Here is a 24,570-nt window from a genome sequence, read left to right on the forward strand (position 1 = left end):
TTCACTGACTCACATTTCCCCCAAATTTAGATGGGATAATCTAGCTAAATGTTCCTTACTCCTACAATCATTTTGGATAGAATCATCTCAAACAGTGCTTTGATTTCTACTAATTTTCATTCTTTCATTCATTCATTTATTCATTCACTCAACAAATATTATTTTTCTCTGTAGAAACATAGCACTAGGCACTTGTCTTAGTTTGCTTAGGCTGCCATAACAAAATACCATACACTGGGTAGCTTAAACAATAGAAATTTATTTTCTCACAATTCTAGCAGTTGAGAAGTCCCACTGCCACCCCCCCACCCCAGGCTCCAGATGGCCCCATCTCTAAGGCTTCCATTAGAGGCCCTCCAGCCTGGTGAAATAGAGGCCCTTGACCTGCTGAAGCATAGAGCTGAATAGATCCATGGTCTGGTTCTGTTAAATCTACGAAGTCTGATAGCTTTCTTTCATTTTGTCTCATTTTTCTATTCCCTTTAGTTTTTCTGTACCAAGCTGGCAGTATATAATCCTATCTCTATTCCTGGCTTCTGTTGAGGTGGCTGTTAAAATCCTCATGAGTCATACCTATGATCTCCTTATTAAATGGTTGTTCACCCACACCCTGAGCGCTATCTTCAGAACAGTCTTCTCATTTTTTGCAATATGGATAGGCTGAGAACTTTCCAAATCTTCAAGTTATGGTTCCTTTTTGCTTAACAATTCCTTCTCCAATTCATCTCTCTCCTTTCTCATATTTTAGTATAAGCAGTCAGGAGTAACCAAGCCTCTCTTTCAACACTTTGCTTAGAAATCTCCTCAGCTAAATATCCAATTTTATCACTCACAAGTTTTACCTTTCACAAAACACTAGAACACAATTCAGCCAAGTTCTTATGCCATTTTCTAACAAGGATTGTTTCCTTCCAGTTTCCAATAACACGTTCCTTATTTCCCATCTGAGATCTCACCAGAATCGCCCTTAACATCCACATTTCTAGCATGCACCTCAAAACTCTTCCAGCCTCTACCCATTACCCAGTTCCAAAACTTCCTCCACATGCTTACGTACTTATTACAGCAGTACCCCACTTCTTGGTACCAGAATTTATATGTCAGGTTCTCCAGAGAAACAGAACCAATAGGGTGGAGGTATAGGGGGAAAGGGAGTGAGAGGCAGAGAGAGAGGAAGATTTAGAAAGAATTGACTCACGTGATTATGGACTCTGAGAAGTCCTAAGATCTGCAGGCAGCAAGCTGGAGACCCAGACAGTTTAGTTCCAGTCTGAGTCCAAAGGCTTGAGAACCAGGAGAGCCAATGGCTAGTTCCAGCCCCAAAGCTGGCAGGCTTAAGATCCAAAGAGAGACAGTGTTTCAGTTCAAGTCTGAAGGCAGGGAGAGACTTGTGTCCCAGCTCAAAGGCAGCGCCAGTTCCCTCTTGCTCAGCCTTTTTGTTCTGTTTAGGTCTTTAATTGGTTGGATGAGGCCCACCCACATTAAGGAGGGTGATCTGCTTTACTGATGCAAATATTAATCTCCTTCAGAGACACACCCAGAACGTCTGACCAGATATCCAGGCACTCTGGGGCCCAGTCAAGCTGACGCATAAAATTAACCATCAAAGCGTTACAGGACTTACAGATATGATTAAGACATTTTTTCCCCTTGAAAAGCTTACAGATTAGTGCCAGAGACAGACTAGAGACAAGGTAGAGGGAGACAGATGCTACAATAAAGGCAAAGAAACGTGTTGAGGAAGAGGAGAGAGACGATCTTTTAATTTTGGTTTGGCACATCAAAAGGGGGTTTCATGCGAGTCCTGCCATCTGAATAGCCTTGAATATAAGTAGAAGTTGGATAACTGGTGATAAAGGAGAGGAGGGAACTATAAATTGTAGGTGCACAATGCAGTGTGTGGAGATGCATAGTATAATTATAACCAGTACTAGCCTGCAATGTCTTGGATATCAATCTGTCAAGTGAAAACAATTAAAAAGCAAATTAAATCTTTAAAGCAGTGTTCAATAAAATGCCAAGGCAGGGGATGGGGTGTGTTGCATTCATATTACACAGCTAAACTTCATACTACCTTCTTTCATAATTTTTCTCCCAGATCTCCCACATGAATGACCATGCATGGCAGCTGCTCCAAAGCCTCTCTTCTCCTGCACTCTAAAACCTCCAAAACATCCTCCCAGCCCAGCCTAGGCACAGGTTTTTGTTTCCTCTGCCTCGTTTTTACTGGTACTTTTTCTTCCATCAGTAACTCTCTGTTCTTTATAATATAAATTCATCTAGCTTGCTTCTCCAGTTCTGTCCCTAATCCATTACCCTCATCTACTTTATAAAAGCATAGGAGCTAATAAGACAATTCCAACCTCTTAAGGGCTGGAAGACGCAAGATGCCAAAGATATCCCCTAAGTTCATAATGTTGACCTCTTACATTTGAAAAATAGCAAGTGTGTTTTGCTTATGTATTTTTTCATTGAAAGCAGCAAATCAATAAATCACTTGATATGCAAAGACTACAATATAGACTTGGAAAGGATGTAGTGGGAAGTCTGGCTGGAAAGGGCTAATATCTATGGGCATTTCCTATGTGGCATGCAATCTTTAACTTTGAAGGCCATGCTGTTAGTCTGAAGTTTATTCCACAGCCCTTGGGAGCAATGGAAGATTAGCGATTAGGAAACTGACATGTTCGGATTGTACTTTAAGGTCTACCTGTAAGATTAATGCATGTAAAATGGGGTAGATGGAGGCAGAGATGAGAGGCAGGAACACCAATAAGGAAGCTGAGAAGTCCATTGAGAAGTGCCCAGCATCCATCATGTTGAACTTTCTTGGCTATAAGAAAGAGAGGTTTGTGCAGACCATTATAAAGATAAGGTGTTTGTTTAAAGGATACCCAGTGGGACAGGAACTAGACCGGAAAACCCTCAGGATCTAAGGCAACTCTGGTGATGGGGGACTCTCTTCACCTTTTCCTCTCATGGTCTCTCCCCCACACTTCCTTGGGTCTGTTCCACTCTCTTCTTGGGCTCAAAGACCCATCCTCTCCTTACCTTCACATCCAAGCCACAGAAGGAGGCTCTCAAGAATATTCAGTTAATTAAAGCACCCCTGTAGTCATCCCCAGTCAGCAGCCTCCAGTACGGAGAGGAGAGCTGGCCAATCCTTTACAGAGTGGGCTGTCAGCTGGGCAAGTGGGGAAGAGGCAGTGGATGTGGCTATCACCATAATTAATACTTGTACTTGTTATATGTTTGGAGAGAAGTGTGTGACTTCTATCTTAGGCCAAAAATCAATTTAATTAAGTATCATTCTTCATTATGCCATAGCTAGCACTCTGACCTTGACCAAATCACTTCTATTCTCTATGCCTTCGTTTCTTCATCATTCAAGTGGAGATAAAAGTAACAACACTTAGAATTTAGCATTCTTCAGAATTATTAGCCATATTTAGTTAACGTGAGGTTTCACGTCTGTGCCACTTCTGGTTAACTGAGAATAACAATACCTTATATGTGTAATTACAGTTTGCAAATCAAGTTCACATCCATTTGATTTGATCCTCACAAGAGCACTTTACGGTAGGTAAGACAGATATCATTACCTCCATTTTTCTGAGATCCAGAGATGTAGTCAAGGTCACGTAGCTCTTAAGTGACAAAACCACGATCTGAATTCCCATCTTCAAAACCCAAGTCCAATACGTTCTCCTCTTATTTGGTCTCAAGATTTCAGTTGCTTGGTCTCAAAAAGTGTAGCTTTGGGGCTTCCCTGGTGGCGCAGTGGTTGAGAGTCCGCCTGCCGATGCAGGGGACACGGGTTCGTGCCCCGGTCCGGGAGGATCCCACATGCTGCAGAGTGGCTGGGCCCGTGAGCCATGGCCGCTGAGCCTGCGCGTCCAGAGCCTGTGCTCCACAACGGGAGAGGCCACAACAGTGAGAGGCCTGCGTACTGCAAAAAAAAAAAAAGAAAAAAAAGTGTAGCTTTTTTATCTGCTGTTGGCAGATCTGCTGTAGGTATCAAAACTATCGTCTTAATACTCTTTCTATTCTTATGTCTTCTTTATTCATGCCTCTCCTGTTTTGTATATTTCTAATTTATTACAGAAGTCCCTGTTTGGCTTTTTAGTAATGAAGGATTTGGTTGCAGATGTTCCACAGCTTCCCTTGGCATTGACCCTTGTTTCCTGAATTGTAGGGAGACACTCCATCACAGTCACTACTCTCACCTCAGCTGGGAACACTGGGGAGGATGGAATCCTGAGCTGCACTTTTGAACCCGACATCAAACTTTCTGATATCATGATACAGTGGCTGAACGGAGGTGTTATGGACTTGGTCCATGAGTTCAAAGAAGGCAAAGATGACCTGTCGGACCAGGATGAAATGTTCAGAGGTCGGACAGCAGTGTTTGCTGATCAAGTAATAGTTGGCAATGCCTCTCTGATGCTGAAAACTGTGCAACTCACAGATGCTGGTACCTATAAGTGTTACATCATCACTTCTAAAGGCAAGGGGAATGCTAACCTCGAGTATAAAACTGGAGGTAAGTTACTTTTGAAGAGAGGGAAAGAAGGTGCCAGAAGATATTTGAGACTAGAGAGTGTGAATTGCTGATGAAATGTCATATTATGCTCATGAGTGACTAATATCAAAGACCATCCGAATTCTGCTAGCAGCCATCCTTGCTGTCCAAGACCCACACCAGCTCCGGAAGTAACCCACTATAATATTAGGTCTTAAGATCTTTTGCTCAAGACTCTAGCCTCTTCTGAATTTTCTCATATATTCCCTGAAATATTTTGCCAGAATATGTTTTCTCCATCAGTAGCTCTTTGTTCTTTCCCTTTGGTCTTGCTAGTGAGAGAAGACTATAATCTGGTCTGAGACTTTTCTGTGCTAAGTAGGCCCTAGCCCAAGTCTGAAATCAGTATCTCCAGGGACTCACGACAGTGGAACCCATTATAGGAGAAGTTCAAAGGTAACTGACCAAAACAATATTGGCCTATAAACTCACTAATCCTCCTCCAATGAAATCCATGCTTTCTTACCAACTAAATTTAACATATTTTCTGTATTTATGTACAAGGGACTGAGATATTGGAAGGAGTAAGAAGATGATTAAGAAAACAAAGATAATTGTCCTTCCTTCTGTAGAGCTGAGAGTGTAGAGCTTATAGAGTTGAGGGTCGGGGCAGAGATGAGAAACATATGTAAATAAGAAAAATATGTAGATAAGAAACATATCTACAATAATTAGTAAAGTGTATTATATGCTTTAAGAGAAAATATAAATAGAGTGATTTGGGGATTCAGAGGAAGAAAGAGATCATATCCAAATGCATAGGGAGGAAAGGGACAGGAAGGCCCCCATAGAGAGAATTTGACATTTGGGAGGAGCCTTGAAGGATAGGCAGAAAGTATCCTGAGGCATCCCAGGCTAAGCTAGCCTGCACAGATCTCTCTTGGACCTTTCATAATATGTGTATGTAGTGGTTTGAAGCATAGATCTATTCAGACCTAGGCACATACAGTGGCCTGGGCAAGGCAACCTCACTGAGCCTCAGCTTCTTTATCTTAAAATAGGGGTTAATAAAGTCAGGTCAAAGGGACACTGGGGCCAACTGAAAGGGCTTCCTTCCAATGGCAAAGCTGGAACCATCTGAGCAACAAAATAAACAATATAGTATTAAATTATAACTAAGCATAAAATAAATACACAAGTCCATACTTATATGAGGGAGATGAAACAAATCTTCTTTATAGATGAATTCCAAATAATGTATTTAGATCTCTCCCCCTGCAGGAAGCGGAGCTTAGAACTTCCCCCTCCCCGACCACCGCACTTAGGGTGTGTTAGACTTAGTGAAGTCCAGCTTCCAAAGAAACCTGGCAAACACAGACTCAGCCAGGTGATCAAAGTTAACATCCCCACGATAAATCATGTTAATAGCATGCACTCTCTGATGTGACATGTTGAGAAGGGCACTTTTACGTCTATAGTTTTCCTCTCCAAAACCCATAACCTCAGTCTAATCTTGAGAAAAACATCAAATTACAATAGAGGGGCATTCTACAAAATACCTGGCCAGTACTCCTCAAAACTGTCAAGATCATGCAAAACATGGGAAGACTGAAAAACTGTCACAGACCAGAGGAATCTAAAAAGACATGACAAATAAGTGCCATGTGGTATTCTGGATGGGATCCTGGGATATAAAATGGACATTAGTGGAAAAACTGGTAAAATTCAAATAAAGGCTGGTTTAGTTAATAGTAATATACGAATGATAGTTTCTCAGTTTTGACAAATGAATCATGGTTATCTAAGATGTTAATGTTAGGGGAAACTGGGTGAGAAGTATACAAGAACTCTCTGTACTAATCTTTGCAACCTTTCTGTAAATCTAAAGTTATTCTGAAATTAAAAGCTTATTTTGTTAAATGGGCACAATAATAGATATCCCTAGGACTGTTGTGAGGAACAAAAAAAAAATGTCTGGAATTTGGTCCCTAGCACAGAGCACACCCTCAATAAACGGTGGTTCATTGTCATGTGCACTCAGGTTCCCACATCATCTCCCAGGAGCTTGTGCCCTGCCTGCTCCCAGTATGTGCTCCAAGTACGTCTCTCCTGCTAGGCAGCAGGCTCTTGAAGGGCATGGCAAAGGCTTTCCTTCCACCTCTCAGTCCACACTAGCACAGTCCTGGGCAAAGGAAGATGCTAAATAAATTAATAATTTGTATCTTGCCCTTCTGGCATAATAAACATATTACAGGCCAAAGTCCAGGCCTTAACATTTTCTGTAAGTGTCTCTCTGCCTAGATAGAGGAAGTTAGTCTTAAATTCAAAATGTACTTGCCTCTCCAGTGAGGAGAATTATCTTAAAAGAAAGCAAATGCCTGTCTTTATTCATGGATACCAGGGCTGGGCAGTCTCTACCCAAGCAAACTTCAGATCCCCATGATGACAAGGCCTGTGTATGGAATTTCTGTGGGTAGGTGAATGCTGTTTGTTTCTTCCTTCTCCCTCCCCACGCTTTTACCCTCCAGGCAGAAAAATTACATAAAATTCAGGAGGCTTCATAGGTGCCTAGGAAAATAAATACCCAGTTTCCCTGATTGATAATTTTTTTGTGTGATCACTGGAACTTCTCTTACTTGGAGAAATTTATGTGTTGTAACAAGTATACCTAGAACTTAGATCCTTGGAGTTTGTGATATTGTCCAAAGTGTTGTGATGTATAGCAATACTATGAGCAAATCATTTTTTGCATCTACAATACACTGGGTGATACATAGACAGCCCACTGGGAAAGTACTGAGTCACTTCAATGTGTTTTTAAGACCTAGCACTTCAAAGGCTATATTGTCTTATCCGTCTGACCTTGACCCCTGCCCCTTTTTGACCTTCAACCCTGCAGCCTTCAGCATCCCAGAAGTGAACGTGGACTGTAACGCCACCTCAGAGAGCTTACGATGTGAGGCTCCCTGATGGTTTCCCCAGCCAACAGTGGTCTGGGCATCCCAAGTTGACCAGGGAGCCAACTTCTCAGAAGTCTCCGACACCAGCTTTGAGCTGAACTCTAAGAATGTGACCATAAAGGTTGTATCTGTACTCTACAATGTCACGATCAACAACACATACTCCTGTATGATTGAAAACAACATTGCCAAAGCCACAGGGGATATCAAAGTGACAGGTGGGTTCCTTTACACGTTTGGTATGGGTTTATTGGGGTTATAATCTAGTGTAAACTAAAATCTAATTTCTTTAACAGATATATTATGTACCAGGGCATAGAAAGTTTCACAGAGATCTCGATCACAATTCCAGTTGGGATTGCATTATGTAAGAAGAAAACTAATACAAAACAATATTTATGGCATACAGGTCAAAGGTGGCAATGAGTTTTCATCTTGTATACCTTCTTACTGTCTGGAGGGCAGTGTTTAGGATTCTGAGGCCCTAACTCAGAAGGATTGGTTTGGTAAAGCAGTGGAGAAGTGATGATGATTTGAAATCTTTGATATATTCAGCTGGTGATCTACATCCCGAGTCCCCCCAAATTGGTTTGGGTCTATCCTGCCTTTGAGAAAACTTCTGATTTGAAGACTAAAGGTCTTAGAGTCTGCCTCAGTCTTTCTTATTCAGTCCTTCCAGGACTTGCTCAAGGTCCCACTAATATTGGCACAAGATTAATCTGAAAGCTCCAGATTAAGCTGGCCTCCCAGGCTGAGAAGACCAGGAGCCAGGGAGGCTCAACACCCTAGTCTCCCTGCAGTGCTTTAGTATATTACAAAACCTAGGGTTGAGCTAGTGTCAAGGAAATGCATAGACTGAATTATGAATTTTAAAACCATCCCTGCTGGGGTTAAATTGAATTCAAGCTATAGGGGAAGGAGTATATCAGAAGAACCACTGTCTTATATCAAGCCTAGTACCAAACAGAATACCTTGCACATTTTAAGTGCCCTTTAAATGTTTGCTGAATTTAACTGAATAAACCATATTTTCATCAGCTATTTTTTTAATAATTTTATTTATTTATTTATTTGGCTGCATCAGGTCTTCATTGCTGGGCGTGGGCTTTTCTCTCTAGTTGTGGTGAGCAGGGGCTACTCTTCATTGTGGCGCACAGGCTTCTCATTGTGGTGGTTTCTCTTGTTGCAGAGCATGGGCTCTAGGCACACGGGCTTCAGGAGTTGTGGCACGTGGGCTCAGTACTTGTGATTCGCAGGCTCTAGAGTGCAGGCTCAGTAGTTGTGGCGCACCGGCTTAGTTGCTCTGCAGCATGTGGGATCTTCCTGGACCAGGGATTGAACCCGTGTCCCCTGCACTGGCAGGTGGATTCTTAACCACTGTGCCACCAGGGAAGTTCCTCATCAGCTATTTTTTAATTAAAATTTATATATACAAAAAGGCAACCTATGGAATGGGAGAAAATATTTTTAAATCATATGTTTGATAAGGGATTAGTATCCAGAATACATAAAGAACTTCTATAATTAAACAATGAAAAAGTCAAATAACTTGGTTAAAAAATGGGCAAAGGACTCGAACAGCAATTCTCCAAAGAAGATATACAAAATGGCCAACAAGTATATGAAAAGATGTTCAACATCCCTAATCATCAGAGAAATGTAAACGGAAACCACAATATCACCTCATACTAATTAGAATGGCTACTAACAACAACAACAACAGAAAACAACAAGTGTTGGTGAGGATGAGAAGAAATTGGAATACTTGTGTATGATGGTGAGACTGTAAAATGGTGCAACCACTATAGAAAACAGTACGGGAGGTTCCTCAAAAAACTTAAAATAGAACTTCCAAATGATCTAGCAGTCCCATTTCTGTGTATTATGTACAAAAAAACTGAAAGCAGTGTCTCAAAGATATATTTGCACACCCATGTTTACAGCAGCATTATTCACGATAACCAAGAGGAGGAAGCAGCCCCAATGTCCACCAGCAGATGAATGGATAAACAAAATGTGGTATACATACAATGCAACATTATTCAGCCTTAAAAAGGAAGGAAATCCTTTTGCATGCTACAACATGGATGAATTTTCAGGATATTGTGCTATAAGTGAAGCCCGTCACAGAAAGATAAATATTATTTGATTCTACCATTTGATTCCACTTACAAAGTATCTGAAGTAATCAAATTCATAGAAACAAAGTACAATGATGGTTACCAGGAGCTGGGGCCAAGGGGAAAGGATACGGAGTTGTTGTTTAATGGGAATAGTTTCAGCTTTGCAAAATGAAAAAGTTTTGGAGATTTTTTTCACAAGAATGTGAATATACTTAACATTACTGAACTGTACACTTAAAATGGTTAAGATAGTAAGTTTCATATTACGTTTTTTACCACAATAAAAAAGTATCTAATAAAAAATCATATATATGAGAAAGAGAGAGCTCTTCCACTATCCTGTGAAACAAACTGGTGACTGTACCAATTAGAACACTTTTAGTTGCCTGTAACAGAAAACAAAACCAACTGAAGCCTAAGCTAAAAGAAGGAATTTATTAGCAGGGTATTAGGATGTCTCATGAAACCAAGGACAGAAAGTGCAGTGTGGCTTCAATAACAGCTGGATCCAAGAACTTAAATGCCATTCTTTGTCTCTCATTTCTACTTTATTCTCTTTGCTCTCTAATTTACTCTCTCTTGTTTTAGTCTACAGGGCAGAATATGGTTGCCAAGAGCTCCTACCTTTAAAAGTCTCTTTCACTCAAGAGAGTAACTAGACTGAAGCTCAATCTCTCAGTCTGATTCTATTGAATATATTCCCAGAACAGCTCCACTTGGGTCAGCTGCCCATACTTAGACCAATGAGGCAGTACCTGGATGGAAGGCCTTCCCAGAAGAGAAGGGGGAAATAAGCATTAGGCATTTAAAACAATGAGTGTTAACAACAGTATTTCAGTTTAGATCTCAATTAAAAGCTCCAACTATATAACTAATGTCTTCTAATAGAAATGGCAATAACCGAACAAACCACAGAAATTGGGCACAGCTTTTGTTCAGTGAGCAGGTTCTTTTTCCATACATGCTTATAGGATACATCAGAACAAGTGTTCCATGTACCAGTACTAGGACTATATCCAACTTTTAGAAGCATGACGTAGCTCAAAATTAAGATAAAATAACATAATTCCTTCTTACCATGCACAAAGTAAGTTTTTAAACAACTGAATGAGGCCATGAGGTTTATATCCTGTGTTCTCTAACTATACTGCTAATCTGGGTCATTCATTCAACAAGTATCTATTTAGTGCCAAATATATACAAAGTAATTTGTAAGTCCCATGAAACACTGAGATGAATAGCACAGTTGTCATAAGAGAAGTTAATCAGTGTGGATACGGTACCCACAGGAAAGAGTAGTTAATTATGACTGTAGTGGCTCAATAGATGAGGAAGAGTTCAAGCTGGGTTTTGAAGAAAAAGAATGGTTTTGATAGACTAGGAAGGCATGAAGTCAGAAGCCTATGTCAATGTCCGGGGGAGAAATTATGAGGGCCTTAACTGGGGCAGCGACAATGGGAAGGAAAGGTGGGAGAATCAAAAGTTAATGAAGAAAATAACCTACAGGGCTTGGTGACACAAATGTGAAGGACAAGAGAAGGAACAAGTCAAAAGGGGTCTGATATTGCTATATCCAGGTTGCTTAGGAGGTTAGTAATGCTACCAAAAACAAAAATGAAAATGTAGGAAAAGCAACATGTCTGGTAAAAAGATGAAGATTTTAGAGCTGTTGAGTTGAAAGTGCCCACTATGTACAAAGGTAGAGATGTCCAATGCTTAGCACATTACCCAGCATACACCAAGTCTGGGGGAGACTGCTTCATCCCTCCTCCACATGTTTCCTTCCATGGGAAGAGATCCCCACCAACGTAACCCTTCTAGTCTCTCTTCTCTCCTCTTTCACTCTTCCCCAGAGGAAGAGAAATTAACTTTCCCAATTAGTGAGTTTATTAGGAGAAGCTGGGTATAAATAGCCCAGCTCCTCATTTTTCCTTTTCTCTCTAGCTAACCAGAAGTATACATTCTACTCTTCTCCTCTAAGCCAACAGTTTGCAGGGGTAGAATCTGCCCTTGTGGGAGGAAGCCTGCCCCAGTCTTGTGCTGCCTGTCACTGGGGAAGTCTGGGCTGCAGCCCACTTCCCTGCAGACAATGCTTAATCCTTTATTATCAGATTTATCAGGAATAAAGGTGATTTTAGTCTTCCAGTTGCCTCACTTTGTCTTGCTCTTTAATTGGTTCAGAACTCAGCTGGGGAGAGGGTGTTACTGGACTCCTTTGAACTCAAACAACAGGTGCTCAAAAATATTTGCTGAATAATTATATTTTTCACTGACATATAGTAGCAACTGTAAATACAGATGTGGAATTTAGGACAGAATTCGGGCTAAGGAGGTGGATTGGGAAAATGATCAGCTTAATGGAAGTAATGCTTATTAGGCTTGAGTAGGGTTACTGTTATTGTCTTGACAGCTAATACTTACTGAATGCTTACTATGGTGCCAGGTTCTAAGTGCTTTACTTGTATTAACTCATTAATCCTCACAAGAATCCTATGAAGTTGATGATTATTATTTTGGCCCTATTTTATAGATGAAGAAACTGTAGCACATATAGAGTAACTTGCCTAAACTTGCCTGAAGTCACACAGCTAGTAAGTATCAGAGCTGAAATGAGCTAAATGACACTGGACTGTCGAGGGAGAAAATAGAGTAAAGAGTAATTTAATTTCTTCACTTCTGCCTTTCTCTACTTCAAAATGAGAACAATACTTTTTCATTACTCTGTAGTGGTGTGAGGAAAGCAAATGACACAGAACCTGTAAAGGTCACTGCCTAGAGGAAGAAAAATCTGTCTGACACCAAGGACTGGCCATGGCTGTTGGTTTAACCTACTCTTTATTTGGTAACCAACAGCAGTGTGTTTATTGGAATCGTTTTTCATTTGGCTGAGGGCTCACTGGAGTGGACGAAGAGAATGGAACTTCTTTGCAGAAAGGGAAAGCTCTGCTTTTAAGCTAGTTACAGAGAGGTAGAGAATGGGGTACAAAACTGCCCTCAAATTAGGGCACAAGTTATATTAGGAACAATCTGTTCTGTTTTTTGGGGGTATTTTTCTTTGCTAACCAGCCATGTGAAGGAGACATCCAGCTTTTCCTCTATGACCCTGAACTTTTTTCTCTCCCTTTACAGACTCTGAGATTAAAAGGCAAAGTCACCTCCAGCTGCTGAACTCAAAGGCTTCCCTGTGTGTCTCTTCTGTTGCCATCACCTGGGTACTCCTGCCTCTCTGCCCTTACCTGATGCTAAAATAATGCACCTTGGCTACACAGAAACATGCAGAGTCACTGGTACGACAGGTGAGATGAATCACGAATGGTGTCGGGGAGCCACTATGTTTGTTTGTGTCCCTAACAGGAATCAAGCAGCTCCCAGCACCAGCCCCAGAGAGAAACATTTAATAACGTCAGGGCAGTAGGCACTATTTCCACTGCTACTGTGAAAGGTAAGCATTTGTTAACAAAGAGTAGAGACCTCATTGACAGATGTACAGGAAAAACAACTCTATGCAATTCAAATATTTGTGTAAATTCAAACACCTTTTCATTTATTCAGTCATCCTTGAAGGCAAACATATCTTATTGAAGACAAAGAGATATTTGGCCCTGACTCATTACTCTGGATTTCACAATGAAACATGATGACATGAGCATAATCGCTCACATAAGTGGCCTCCTCCCAGCCCCCCTCAACAAAGCCCCTGTTGACTGGAGACTTGACAAAGCACTCACCAACTAGCCCTCTTGCTAAGACTTCCCACTCTCACTTCACTCCTCTGGCTCTAATTACTGGTAGGACATCTCTTTCTGAATATTCTTCTGCATGTGGAATTTGTATACAACTGAGCTTGTGAAGTTACAGTCAACACTACCACATTACTCAGTGGCACTGCCACCACGCACCAGGCTCACAACCTTAGAGCTATTTTTGTCCCCCTCTGTCCTTCAGGTCAATTTGTTACCAAGCTCTACAGTTTTTGCCCATGTTGTCTTTCAGATTGCCCCTAATCACCTCATGCCCCGACTAGTTCTAAAACCTTGTACTTGCTCCTCCCTCTGTTTCAGGTGATAGGAAACAAGGTGCCAGAATAAAAGTTTTCAAATGCTATTTTCATCACAGCAGTCCTTTACTCTGCAACCTAAAGTGACTCTCTGGGCACTAGTATATCAAAGTTAAAGTCCTCAGCTATGCAGTCACAGCTCTCTAAGTTTCTCTCCCTAAGGTTCCTCCTTCTCTCAGCTACCTACTACTGCTCTCTGGCCTTGCTCCCTCTCTCTCTGCCCCTTCCTGGAAATCTCTACTCTATGCTAATTCAGGTCCACACTTCCTTCACCCATTTCCTGCTGGTCCTTTTATCTCACATCCCCTTGGTGAGCATGTATAATTTATAATATCTTACACTCTCTAAGGCATATATATTCCTTGCCTAGATTGTTAAGTCCTCAAGGGCAGACAAAAATCTGTTGATCTGCTTTGCTTTTTTGAGTGTGGTAAAAAAAATTTTACATTTATTTTAAAAAATAGTGATTGAGATGACCTAGAGGGGTGGGATAGGGAGGATGGGAGGGAGGCTCAAGAGGGAGGGGATATGGGGACATGTGTATGTATATGGCTGATTCATTTTGTTGTGCAACAGAAACTAACATGGTATTGTGAAGCAATTATACTCCAATGAAGATGTATTAAAAAAAGTGGTTGAAATACAAATATAAAGTTGTATACTTAGATAAAAGGTAGTACATGGATATTGTAAAAATTGCGAAGGTGGTATGCAAACAACGAAATCAGAGGAAACCCTTTCTTATGGGGCTGCTGTGGACTCAGGTCAGATCATGTTTCCTGAGGTAAGCTTGTGTCGCTATAAACTTCCCTCTTAGAACTGCTTCTGCTGTGTCCCGTAGATTTTTGGATTGTTTTCATTTTCATTTGTCTCTAGGTATTTCTTTTTTATTTCCTCTGATTTCTTCATTGACCCATTGGTTGTTTAGTAGCATATTGTTTAGCCTCCACATGTTTCGGTGTGTTTTTTTTTTGCAGTCTTTTTTTCTTGTAGTTGACTTCTTTTGTTTCATAGCACTGTGATTGGAAAAGATGCTTTATATGATTTCAATTTTTAAAAATGTACCAAGGCTTGTTTTGTTGCCTAGCATGTGATCTATCCTGGAGAATGTTCTATGTGCACTTGAAAATAATGTGTATTCTGCTTTTGAATGAAATGTGATATATATATATATAGATAGATAGATAGATAGATATAGACATTAAGTCCATCTCGTCTAATGTGTCATTCAAGGCCAGTGTTTCCTTACTGATTTTTTTGTCTGGAAGATCTGTCCATTGACGTAAGTGAGGTGTTAAAGTCCCCGACTATTGTTGTGTTACTGTTGATTTCTCCCTTTACGTCCATTAACATTTGCTTTATGTATTTAGGTGCTCCTATGGTGGATGCATATATATTCACAATTGTTAGATCTTCATCTTGGATTGACCCCACGATCATTATGCAGTGTCTTTGTCTCTTATAGCAGTCTTTATTTTAAAGCTTATTTTGTCTAATATAAGTTTTGCCACCCCAGCTTTCTTTTGATTTCAATTTTCATGGAATAACTTTTTCCATCCCCTCACTTTCAGTCTGTGTGTCTTTAGATCTGAAGTGAGTCTCTTGTAGGCAGCATGTATACAGGTCTTGTTCTTTTATCCATTCAGCCACTCTAAGTCTACTGACTGGAGCATTTAGTCCATTTAAATTTAAAGTAATTATTGATATGTATGTGTTCTTGTTGCCACTTTGTTAATTGTTTGGGGTTTGTTTCTGTCTTTCTTGTTCCTTTCTTTTGTTCTCTTCTCTTGTGATTTGATGACCATCTTTAGTGTTATGCTTGGATTCCTTTTACTTTTTTGTGTATCTAGCATAGGTTTTTGATTTGTGGTTACCATGAGGTTTTTATATAGCAATCTATATATATACCCATGATTGTATTAAGTTGCTGATCTCTTCATTTCAAATGCATCTGAACAACCCTGCATTTGTACTCTCCTTCCCTCATGATTACTGTTTTTGGTATCATATTTTACATCTATTTGTTTTGTGTATCCCTTAACTGCTTACTGAGGATATAGATGATTTTTACTACTTTTGTCTTTTAGCCTTCTTACTAGCTTTGTGCATGATATGATTTCCTACATTTATGTTTGCCTTTACCTATGAGCTTTTTCCTTTCATAATTTTCATGTTTCCAGTTTTGGCCTTTTCTTTTTAACTTAAAGAAGTTCCTTTAACATTTCTTGAAAAGCTGGTTTGGTAGTGCTGAACTCTTAACTTTTGCTTGCCTGTAAAGCTTTTGTTCTCTCCATCAAATCTGAACAACAGTCTTGCTGGCTAGAGTATTCTTGGTTGTATGTTTTTCCCTTTTATCACTTTAAATATATTGTGCCACTCCCTTCCAGATTGCAGAGTTTCTGCTGAAAAGTCAGCTGATAGCCTTATAGGAGTTCCCTTGTATGTTATTTGTTGGTTTTCCCTTGCTGCCTTTAATATTATCTCTTTATCTTCAGTTTTTGCCATTTTAGTAACAATGTGTCTTGGTGTATTCCTCTTTGGGTTAATCCTGGATGGGACTCCCTGCACTTTCTGGACTTGGATGTCTATTTCCTTTCCCAGGGTAGTGAAGTTTTCAGCTATTATGTCTTCAGATATGTTTTCAGTTCCTTTCTCTCTCTCTTTGCCTTGTGGGACCCCTATAATGTGAATATTAGTACACTTGATGTTGTCCCAGAGGTTTGTGTCCTCTTTTCATTCCTTTTTCTTGTGTTCAGCGTCAGTGATTTCCACTACTGTCTTCCAGTTCACTGATCCATCATTTAGTCTACTGTTGATTCCTTCTAGTATATTTTTCATTTCAGTTATTGTATTCTTCACCTCTGTTTGGTTGTTCTATCAATATGTATTTTCTAACTCTTTGTTAAAAACTTTTAACTTCTCACTCTTTGGATCCATTCTTCTCCCTAGTTCTCTGATCATGTTTACAATCACTACCCTGAAATCCTTCTCAGGTAGATTGCCTATCTCCACTTAGTTGTTCTTCTGGGGTTTTATCTTGTTCCTTCGTCTGGAACACGTTCCTCTGTCACCTCATTTTGCTACCTTGCTGTTTGTATTTTTATGTATCTGGTAGGTTGGTTACATTTTACGACCTTGGAGAAGTGATATTTTGTGGGAGACCTCCTATGCGTCCCAACAGCACACTCCTCTCTCGTCACTCAAGCTGTATGCCCTAGTTCTTCATATGAGGATTGCATGGGTCCTCCTGTTGTCGCAGGCTGACTATGTGGGAGGTCTAGTAAGCTTGGTTAGCCCTTGGTCCAACGTTGCCAGGCCCTGTCTCATGTGGAGGCTGCTGGCTGCAGAGGCAGCTGACTGCGGAACCCCACGGGGACCCAGGGATAGTGCTGGGTCATGAGTGGATGGAGTCAGGGTCCAGAAAACTCTGGTAATATTGTCCACTGACTGATGGGTGAAGCAAGGGTGTTAGTGCTGGTCTACTGGTGGGCAAAACCATGTCCTAGAGTCCAACTGCAGGGCCCAGGGGTCCCAGGGCTGGTCTTGGATTGCTGCGGGTCGGGGTGGGGGGGGGAGTGGGCGCGGTTCCTGACACAGTTGGGTCTGGGGTGTCTCAAAGTTTGCGTTGGCCTGCTAGTGGTTAGGGCTGGGGCCCAGCTGCTCCCCAGGGCAGGGTCTGGCCTACTGGTGGCAGGCTAGGTCTTCAGGCTCTGGGATTGTGGTTTTCTTGCATCTAGTGTCTGCCCCCCTTGTGGATGAAGCTGGCCCAGAGGCTAGAATAGGCTTCCTGGAGGGCAGCATCAGGGTCCAGGGGATTCTGGGGCTGGTACCTGCCCACTGGTGGGTGGAGCTGGGTCCTGGGCCATGTCCAGAGGCAGCTATGGGCTCAGGTGGTCTTAAGGCAGCCAGTCTGCTGATGGGTGGGGCTGTGTCCCTGCCCAGATAGCTGCTTGGCCTGAGGCATCCCAGCACTGTTGACTATAGGCTGTTGGGTGGGGCCAGGTGTTGGTGCTGATGAGCTAGAAGGAGAGTTTCACAATGGCATTTGCCAGTACCAGTGTCCACATGGTAGGAGCTCCCCAAAATGGCTGCCATCAGTGCTTGTGTTCCTAGGGTGATATGCAGTTGCCTCCTGCCTCTCTGGGAGACGTTCCAGGATCAGCAGGTATGTCTGACCCAGGCTCCTATCAGATTACTGCTTCTGCCCTGGGTTCCAGAGCATGTGAGATTTCGTGTGCACCCTTTAAGAGTGAAGTCTCTCTTCCTCCCGCCCTTTGGCTCTCCTAAAAGTAAGCCCCACTGGCCTTCAAAGCCAAATGTTCTGGGGGCTTGTCTTCCTGGTGCAGGACTCCTGGGCTGGGGAGCCTGATATGGGGCTCAGATCTCTCACTCCCTTGGGAGAACCTCTGCAATGTAATTATCCTCCAGTTTGTGGGTCACCCACCTGGGAGTATGAGACTTGACTCTATTGTTGAGTCTGCCTCTCCTACCTGTCTCACTGTAGTTCCTTCTTTATGTCTTTAGTTGTAGAAGATCTTTTCTGGTAGGCTCCGGTCTTTTTCATTGATGGTTTTTCTGCAAATGGTTGTGATTTTGGTGTGCCTGTGAAAGGTTAGCTCAGGGTATTTCTACTCCACCATCTTGGCTGGGGGTCTCTTCATCTGCTTTTCATTCTTTCTCCTGTTCTCCAAACACTATGGTGAAGTGCACAAAACAGATTCTTTGTAAGGAAATCTGCCAGTTTCCATCATTTCCGACCTCCATGGTTATCACTGGAGGGAGATTTCCCTAAGGAAACTATCCTTTGAGTATCTCATTAGTAGAAGGAGCCCTTTCTTCTTTCCTTGATTCCCACAAGGAAATGAGTTTTTAATATACTGTGACTAGATAATCTGACCTATAAATTATAGCTTATTCATCTTTATCTTGTATTCCCTTAGAGCAGTAAAATTTGCAGTCTTTTTTTTTTTAAATAAACCAAGACATACATGTTCACATGCAGTACACAAAGGGTTATATACTGTTACCTGGTTAGCTGCAGCTCCATCTCTTTCTCTCTAGAATTACAGAGGGATAACCTTAAATCAATTTTTAAAAAATAAATGAAGAGATCATTACTTGAGATACACATTATAACTGATCATGACACTTTAGGTCACACACATTGCCTGGTTGAGAACTCAGATAGAAGCCACCTTTCCACTTCTATCTAGGAGCCTGCCCATAGTTCCTCTCTCAGTTCCTGTTTGCTCTGAGGATGATCCCTTTCCTTAAGGGAAGATTCAAGCCATCTCCTTTCCCCTAGCAACCCATGATACCATGTGGCCTCAATAGAATATCATCAGAATACAGAAAAACAAGTGGAAGGGAGACTTTCCGTTCTTGATAAATGTTTGTTGAATGGCTATAATGGTATCCTATTGCTGTTATTTTCAGAATTACAGGAATCTGCAGAACTATTTCACCACAAGATATGACCTAGTTTTATAGTTCTGGGGAGAAATGAATTTATGTCTAAAACTCAGGAGTGAACAAATAACATCAAGAAGAAGAAGCCAAAAGCAACCCACAGAAGACTTCAATATGAAGAAGATAAATTTATCTTCAAAGACATATATGAAAAGTTGGGAAACAATTCATCTGAACTAGAGTAGTGTATTAGACTCTGAAGTAAAGTGAATGTAGAGACAAGTATATCCCCATATCTCAGGGACCTCCCCATCCCCATCCAGGGAGTGAGAGAATGGGCTACTGCATCTCATTTGTCTCAGAATCTTTAGCTATACTGCTGTAATGTTGCTCTGAGGAAGTTTCTAGGAAGTTTTGATTGCAATATATCCATATTTTATAATCCACAAATTACACTGGTGGATTCAGTAAGAAGCTGCTAATCAGCTGCCATTTCACAATTCAGAGGTAGCTGTATTTTAGTGATGGGTCAAATGATTCACTTTTCATTTACAGTGCGAAAGTGCCCTGGCATCTCCTCCCACCTGACACATGCTTAAGATATGTGGAAAATCATCGTAATTTTAACATAAAAAATGTAGTTGGGCAACACTGATTTTCTAAACTATGTGAACACCTGATTTTTAAAACAAACTAATGCTATTTTACTTCTCAGATGATGTTCATCCTTGAATGGTCCAGGAAAAGAAGACCTCTCATCTTCACTGTGTGTGATATCCTGCCATCACAGGGTTTGAGGCTTCTACTTCATATCCTGCATGGACAGTGACGACCTCAGCTTTCACCAGCATCTACAGCAGTGGGACACAACCAGGTGACTTTGCACCACCTCAGGGGACACTTGGAAATTCTGGAGACAATTTTATTGTCACAACTTGGAGGTGCTACTGGCATCTGGTGGATAGAACCCAGGGATGCTGCTCAACATCCTACAACATACAGGCCAGCCACCCACAACAAAGAATTATCCAGCCCCAAATGTCAATCGTGCTGAGATTAAGAAACCCTCATGTAGAGTAGAAAAGGATCTAGAAAACAGGGGAGCAAACAAACCTGTTTGCTTCCTAAAATTAGGCATTAGTTTCTCTCTTTGGCTGCTGCCTCAGCACAGAGAGCCAGAACTCAGTTTCAGGCAACCAGGAATTCCTGATGGATTATCTTCAGCTGGTTGAGCTTCTACGTTCCTTTCCTTTCTTTCTACTCTACAAATCAAGTCCTGTGAGAGAGCGGCCTGAGTTCCATCACAAGTTCTCTCAGTCTGAATTTAGATCTCAGCACTCTGCCTAGTCAAAATTCAAATTAAGGCAGCAAAAACATGTAACTTCCTTGAAACAGATTTCTGAAAGCAGGGGCAATGAACCTTTGAAATGAGGCCCTGAGGAATGAAACTTTGATGGAAAAGAATGTTTTCTTGCCAGGCCCCTTCCCACACTTTTTGCATGTTGACCACTGCCTCCCTGACACTTTGGACCTACTGTGCCTGTATTACATTTTGTTATAGAAAACTTGATTTTAGAGTTCTGACCATTCAAAAGAATGACTGAATATACATTTCCTATGCTGTTGTCTGCCTAGTTTGCCAAAGAATGCGAGTATAAGGGAAAATGGATAAAAAGCCATACATCAGGTTTTAAAGATTAGTACATAGCACATGACGGGCCTTCAATAAATGTTTGCTGAATGAACGGATGAATGAATGGATGAATGAATGGGAGGGAACGGCAGGAGCCTGTGGGTATGGGCAAGGTGGCTGGGTCTAGTTTCTTAAGGGAACTACATTAGGCTTTACCAGCCTGCCAAGTCTCCATCTGGGAAAATAAGTGGTGACAGTAGACTTGAGGCAGATGAATGTGGGAGAATACACACGGGTGGACAAACCCATTGCTCTAGTATCAAAACAATCTGATTCTTACTAGTCAGGAATTATCAAATTCTCAAAATCTTAGAGGTGGAAGGACCTCAAAATCCTCTTTCCTAGTCCTTTCACTTTTCAGGTGAAGACCCAGAGGCCCAGGGTGAAGTGTGGGTAACTGGCTATCCTCAGGCTATATAACTTGCTCAAAATCACACTGGTAGTTGGAATAAAGCCTGAAGATAATTTAATTGCTAAAGAGCAAATTCCCAGGGGACTTCTGAAATAACTGCTGCATTCCCAGCTTGTTCCCAAACGGCCTTTTGCAAGAAGAGAATAATGCTGAACCAAACTGAGAAAGTAAACTGTGACAGCATAACGACTCCCAACCCAGGTTAATTCTTTGGCCTTGTCCATGACCACACAGTGATACGTGCAGAGGCATTAGACACCAGATGCTATTAACTGAAGTACAAAGACGAGAATATGATGTACACCACAAACATCTAGGGAAGCTCAAATCCAGATGCCAAAAGCTAAAACATTTCAGAAGTATTAACAATTTGAGGGAACAAGTCAAACTTCAAGGAGAAGTACTGGCTACCAGCTATACCCAGATTTATTGGAAGTGTACAGTGACCGCAATCTGTGCATTGTCAATTGGGGGATGGGGCGTGCAGGGGGTCATTACTGCATAATAAGGCTTCTGCCTGATGGCATCTGTGATGTGCTTTGGTTCTATTAATGAAATTTGTAATTCCTAATCTCCCTCCTGCTGGTAAAGTCTCCATACATCCAACCAGCTGCTCTAATTCAGACTGTCTTACTACACGCCTGAGCACCTTGCTCCTTCTAACACTGTCTTATTTCCTCTTTCACATCAATCATCTCCAGGAGTTTCAGTATGGGAGCCATGAGTAAAAATTAACAGTCACAAAAACAGAACCTTAGAGATGCTCTCTTGTCTTTCTTTAAATTCTATCTCTCTCGAGCATAAATTCTTCTTTCCCATGAAGCTGTCTTGGAGTGGTCCTGTGCACTATGATTTTACTCTTCTCTAGTCTATACATAATTTAACACAAAATCGCACGTTGTTTTTGTCTATTGCTCCTCATTGCTGAGCACTTGGACAGTTTGAAGATGACGACAAAATAAGGACGGGGGCCTAGGCAGTCTTTGGAAACTTGCTCTTAAGAGGATCAAGCAGACATTCCCAGGAAGCTTTGTTTACTGATAGCATCTTCTGGGCCAAAGCAGTTAAGTCACAACTTAGAAGGGGGGTATCTGTAGTTACCACTATAGGAGCCTCTGTGTCTAATGAACGGCAAGGCTCCCCCAGATAATGATATGCCTCTCTCTTCTCAAAGTCATAATTTCACCTGCAGCATTATCTTATCTCTTCAGTTCAAATCTAATTGCCTGGCCTAAGAAGTATCCTTAGCATTTTCAATTATAAGGTCCCTTACCCAAAACTCTAAAGGATACTTCGAATAAGAACTTTATGGATAGCTTAGTCCTATATCCCTTCTTTACAATAAGCCAAAAGTGATGCTCACTTAATCTAGCCTGTAAGCAGTTCATAGCAAACTGAAACCATTTCCTTTCTCTCTTTGCCTTCCATATTTGCAGTTCCCAAAATTTATTTGTAACCATTATGTATCATTATAAGGAGAACTATTAGGCTTTGACAGATAAAATTCCAGGACCTTATGGTACTTAATATGACTTTGATGAGTCAGATAACCGTATACGACCCAAGTGGTAGGTCCAGGTCTCATACCTAGGGTAGGTGAGGCTGGAAATGTGACAAGTTTACAGCATAAAGACAGCAGTTCCTATTTAGAGGCAGTAGGTACCCCAGAAGAAGCCAAGTCACAGACTGCTAAATGAGGATCTATGAGAAAAATGACAACTGTCTTCAGTTCCTCTCACCTTCCCTTTTATCCATTTTCTCCCATACAGCCCAATCAACGGTCCTCTAGACCCTGAGTATTCTGTCTTTCCACCATTCTTTCCATCACAACTTCCCCACAGGCACCCCCTCACCCCAAGAAAACAATGCTCCCTGGCATCTAGCCACACATGAGAAGGTAATTTCTCGACTACCTTTTTCATTAGCTTAATGTACTGTCTTCCCACAGAGGTAAATAATCCTCACTTCACTGAAGTAAAGCAGGAGTAAAAATATCCAACTAGTGAGAGATCCTTGGGGTGTCAAGTGTAGACCAAGGACTCTCACTGAGGGTGCGGGGGTGCTCTTTAACAATACAGGCATCACCACGTCCACCCCCATTGCGGGAGTTAAGAATCACTGTGTAACGTGAGACATATTTGAATATGTTACCTTCATAAACATATAACTACTGTGGAAATGTGAGGTCTACTGACGCAAATAACCATCTTTAGAGAAAGGAAATCAAGTGCTTCCTAGGTCTCAAACATCATACTAGGTATTTGTCTCATTCAGTCCTTATCTTATAAGGTGGGTATCACCTTGACCCTAGTACCATCACCATCACCATTTTACAGAGGGGAAAACAGGTCCTGAGAGGTTAAGTAACTTACCAAAGATCATATAAGCCAACAGGTTGAAAAAGCATTCAAACTCAAATCTCTCATGACAACCCATACTATTTCTGAAAAAGTATGGTCATGTGTAAAAGTGCTATAAATATCTGTAACATTATATAAATATTGGCTATTGTGTTATTATATATATTAAACTATGAGGACTCATTGGGAGCTTTCAGCTTCATTGCTCATGAAGATCTGAAGCCATCTGTAAGGAAGACGGCCCTTCTCCCTGGAGGAGACTGCAATGATTCCTAAATTATACTTAGGCATTTCCACCAAAGCCCTTCCCTAACTCACAAAGGGGCTGGCAGTGAAATTGTAAGCCTCCTCCTAACTCACTCTAACGTCACCTTCATGTGTTCCCAAAAGTTCCTTGGGGACTGTCTCCAAGACTTCAGAAGATGGTTGTAATCTGCTATAATTATCTTTACCAGATGATCCAAAATGTCTCTTGAGACCAGTTTATATGTTCCATGTTGTTTGGCCTCCAATATACCTGGAAAGAACATGTTTAATTATTATAAGTTCTTCCTTGAATTCACAAATGTTGAGCACTGGACCACAAATGGTCCTGTCCACTCTGCCAGGACCAACCACACTTTTTATGCAATCAAATCTATCAATTTTTTCCATTTTTAAAAGTTTCTTCTTTTAGTACTTATGTTTACATATGTTTAAACATGGCTTCTGTACCCTGGATTACATTAAAATATTAATCTTTATATTTTAGTATTTCCATGTTTCTTTTTCAACATTTAAATCTTTATTCCATCCATTAATTTTTTGTCTAATCTGTGAGGTAAGGGAGTTAAATGTTGTTTTTTCAAGTGATTCTCCAATACTATTTCTTAATTAACTCATCCTTACCCCTACTGACTTTTTAAATATTTTACTATATTGCATGTTCTTATATGTATACTTATATCTGTTTCTGAACTTTTGATAACCTGTGAGACCTACAATTTTAACCAGTATATACAGGAAAGGAAAAAGAATAGATACTTGCAAATACA

The 24,570-nt window shown here is 41.0% G+C and overlaps 1 protein-coding gene across 1 annotated transcript in view; it reads left to right on the forward strand.

Moving 5' to 3' along the window:
- The window catches only part of VTCN1 (V-set domain containing T cell activation inhibitor 1), a gene marked incomplete at its 5' end in the record, with an annotated part of 61,286 nt that extends 47,071 nt beyond the window's left edge, over positions 1-14,215 (forward strand). Inside the window, 4 exon segments of the mRNA XM_082660978.1 lie at positions 4,196-4,543; positions 7,422-7,489; positions 7,493-7,700; positions 12,735-14,215. Coding sequence (XP_082517104.1) covers positions 4,196-4,543; positions 7,422-7,489; positions 7,493-7,700; positions 12,735-12,856 — 746 coding nt within the window. The 3' untranslated portion in view covers positions 12,857-14,215.
- Positions 14,216-24,570: the final 10,355 nt, after the last annotated feature.

This window comes from Grampus griseus (genome assembly GCF_964374135.1).
Source record: "Grampus griseus genome assembly, chromosome: 1".
In the NCBI taxonomy this organism is placed as follows: domain Eukaryota; kingdom Metazoa; phylum Chordata; class Mammalia; order Artiodactyla; family Delphinidae; genus Grampus; species Grampus griseus.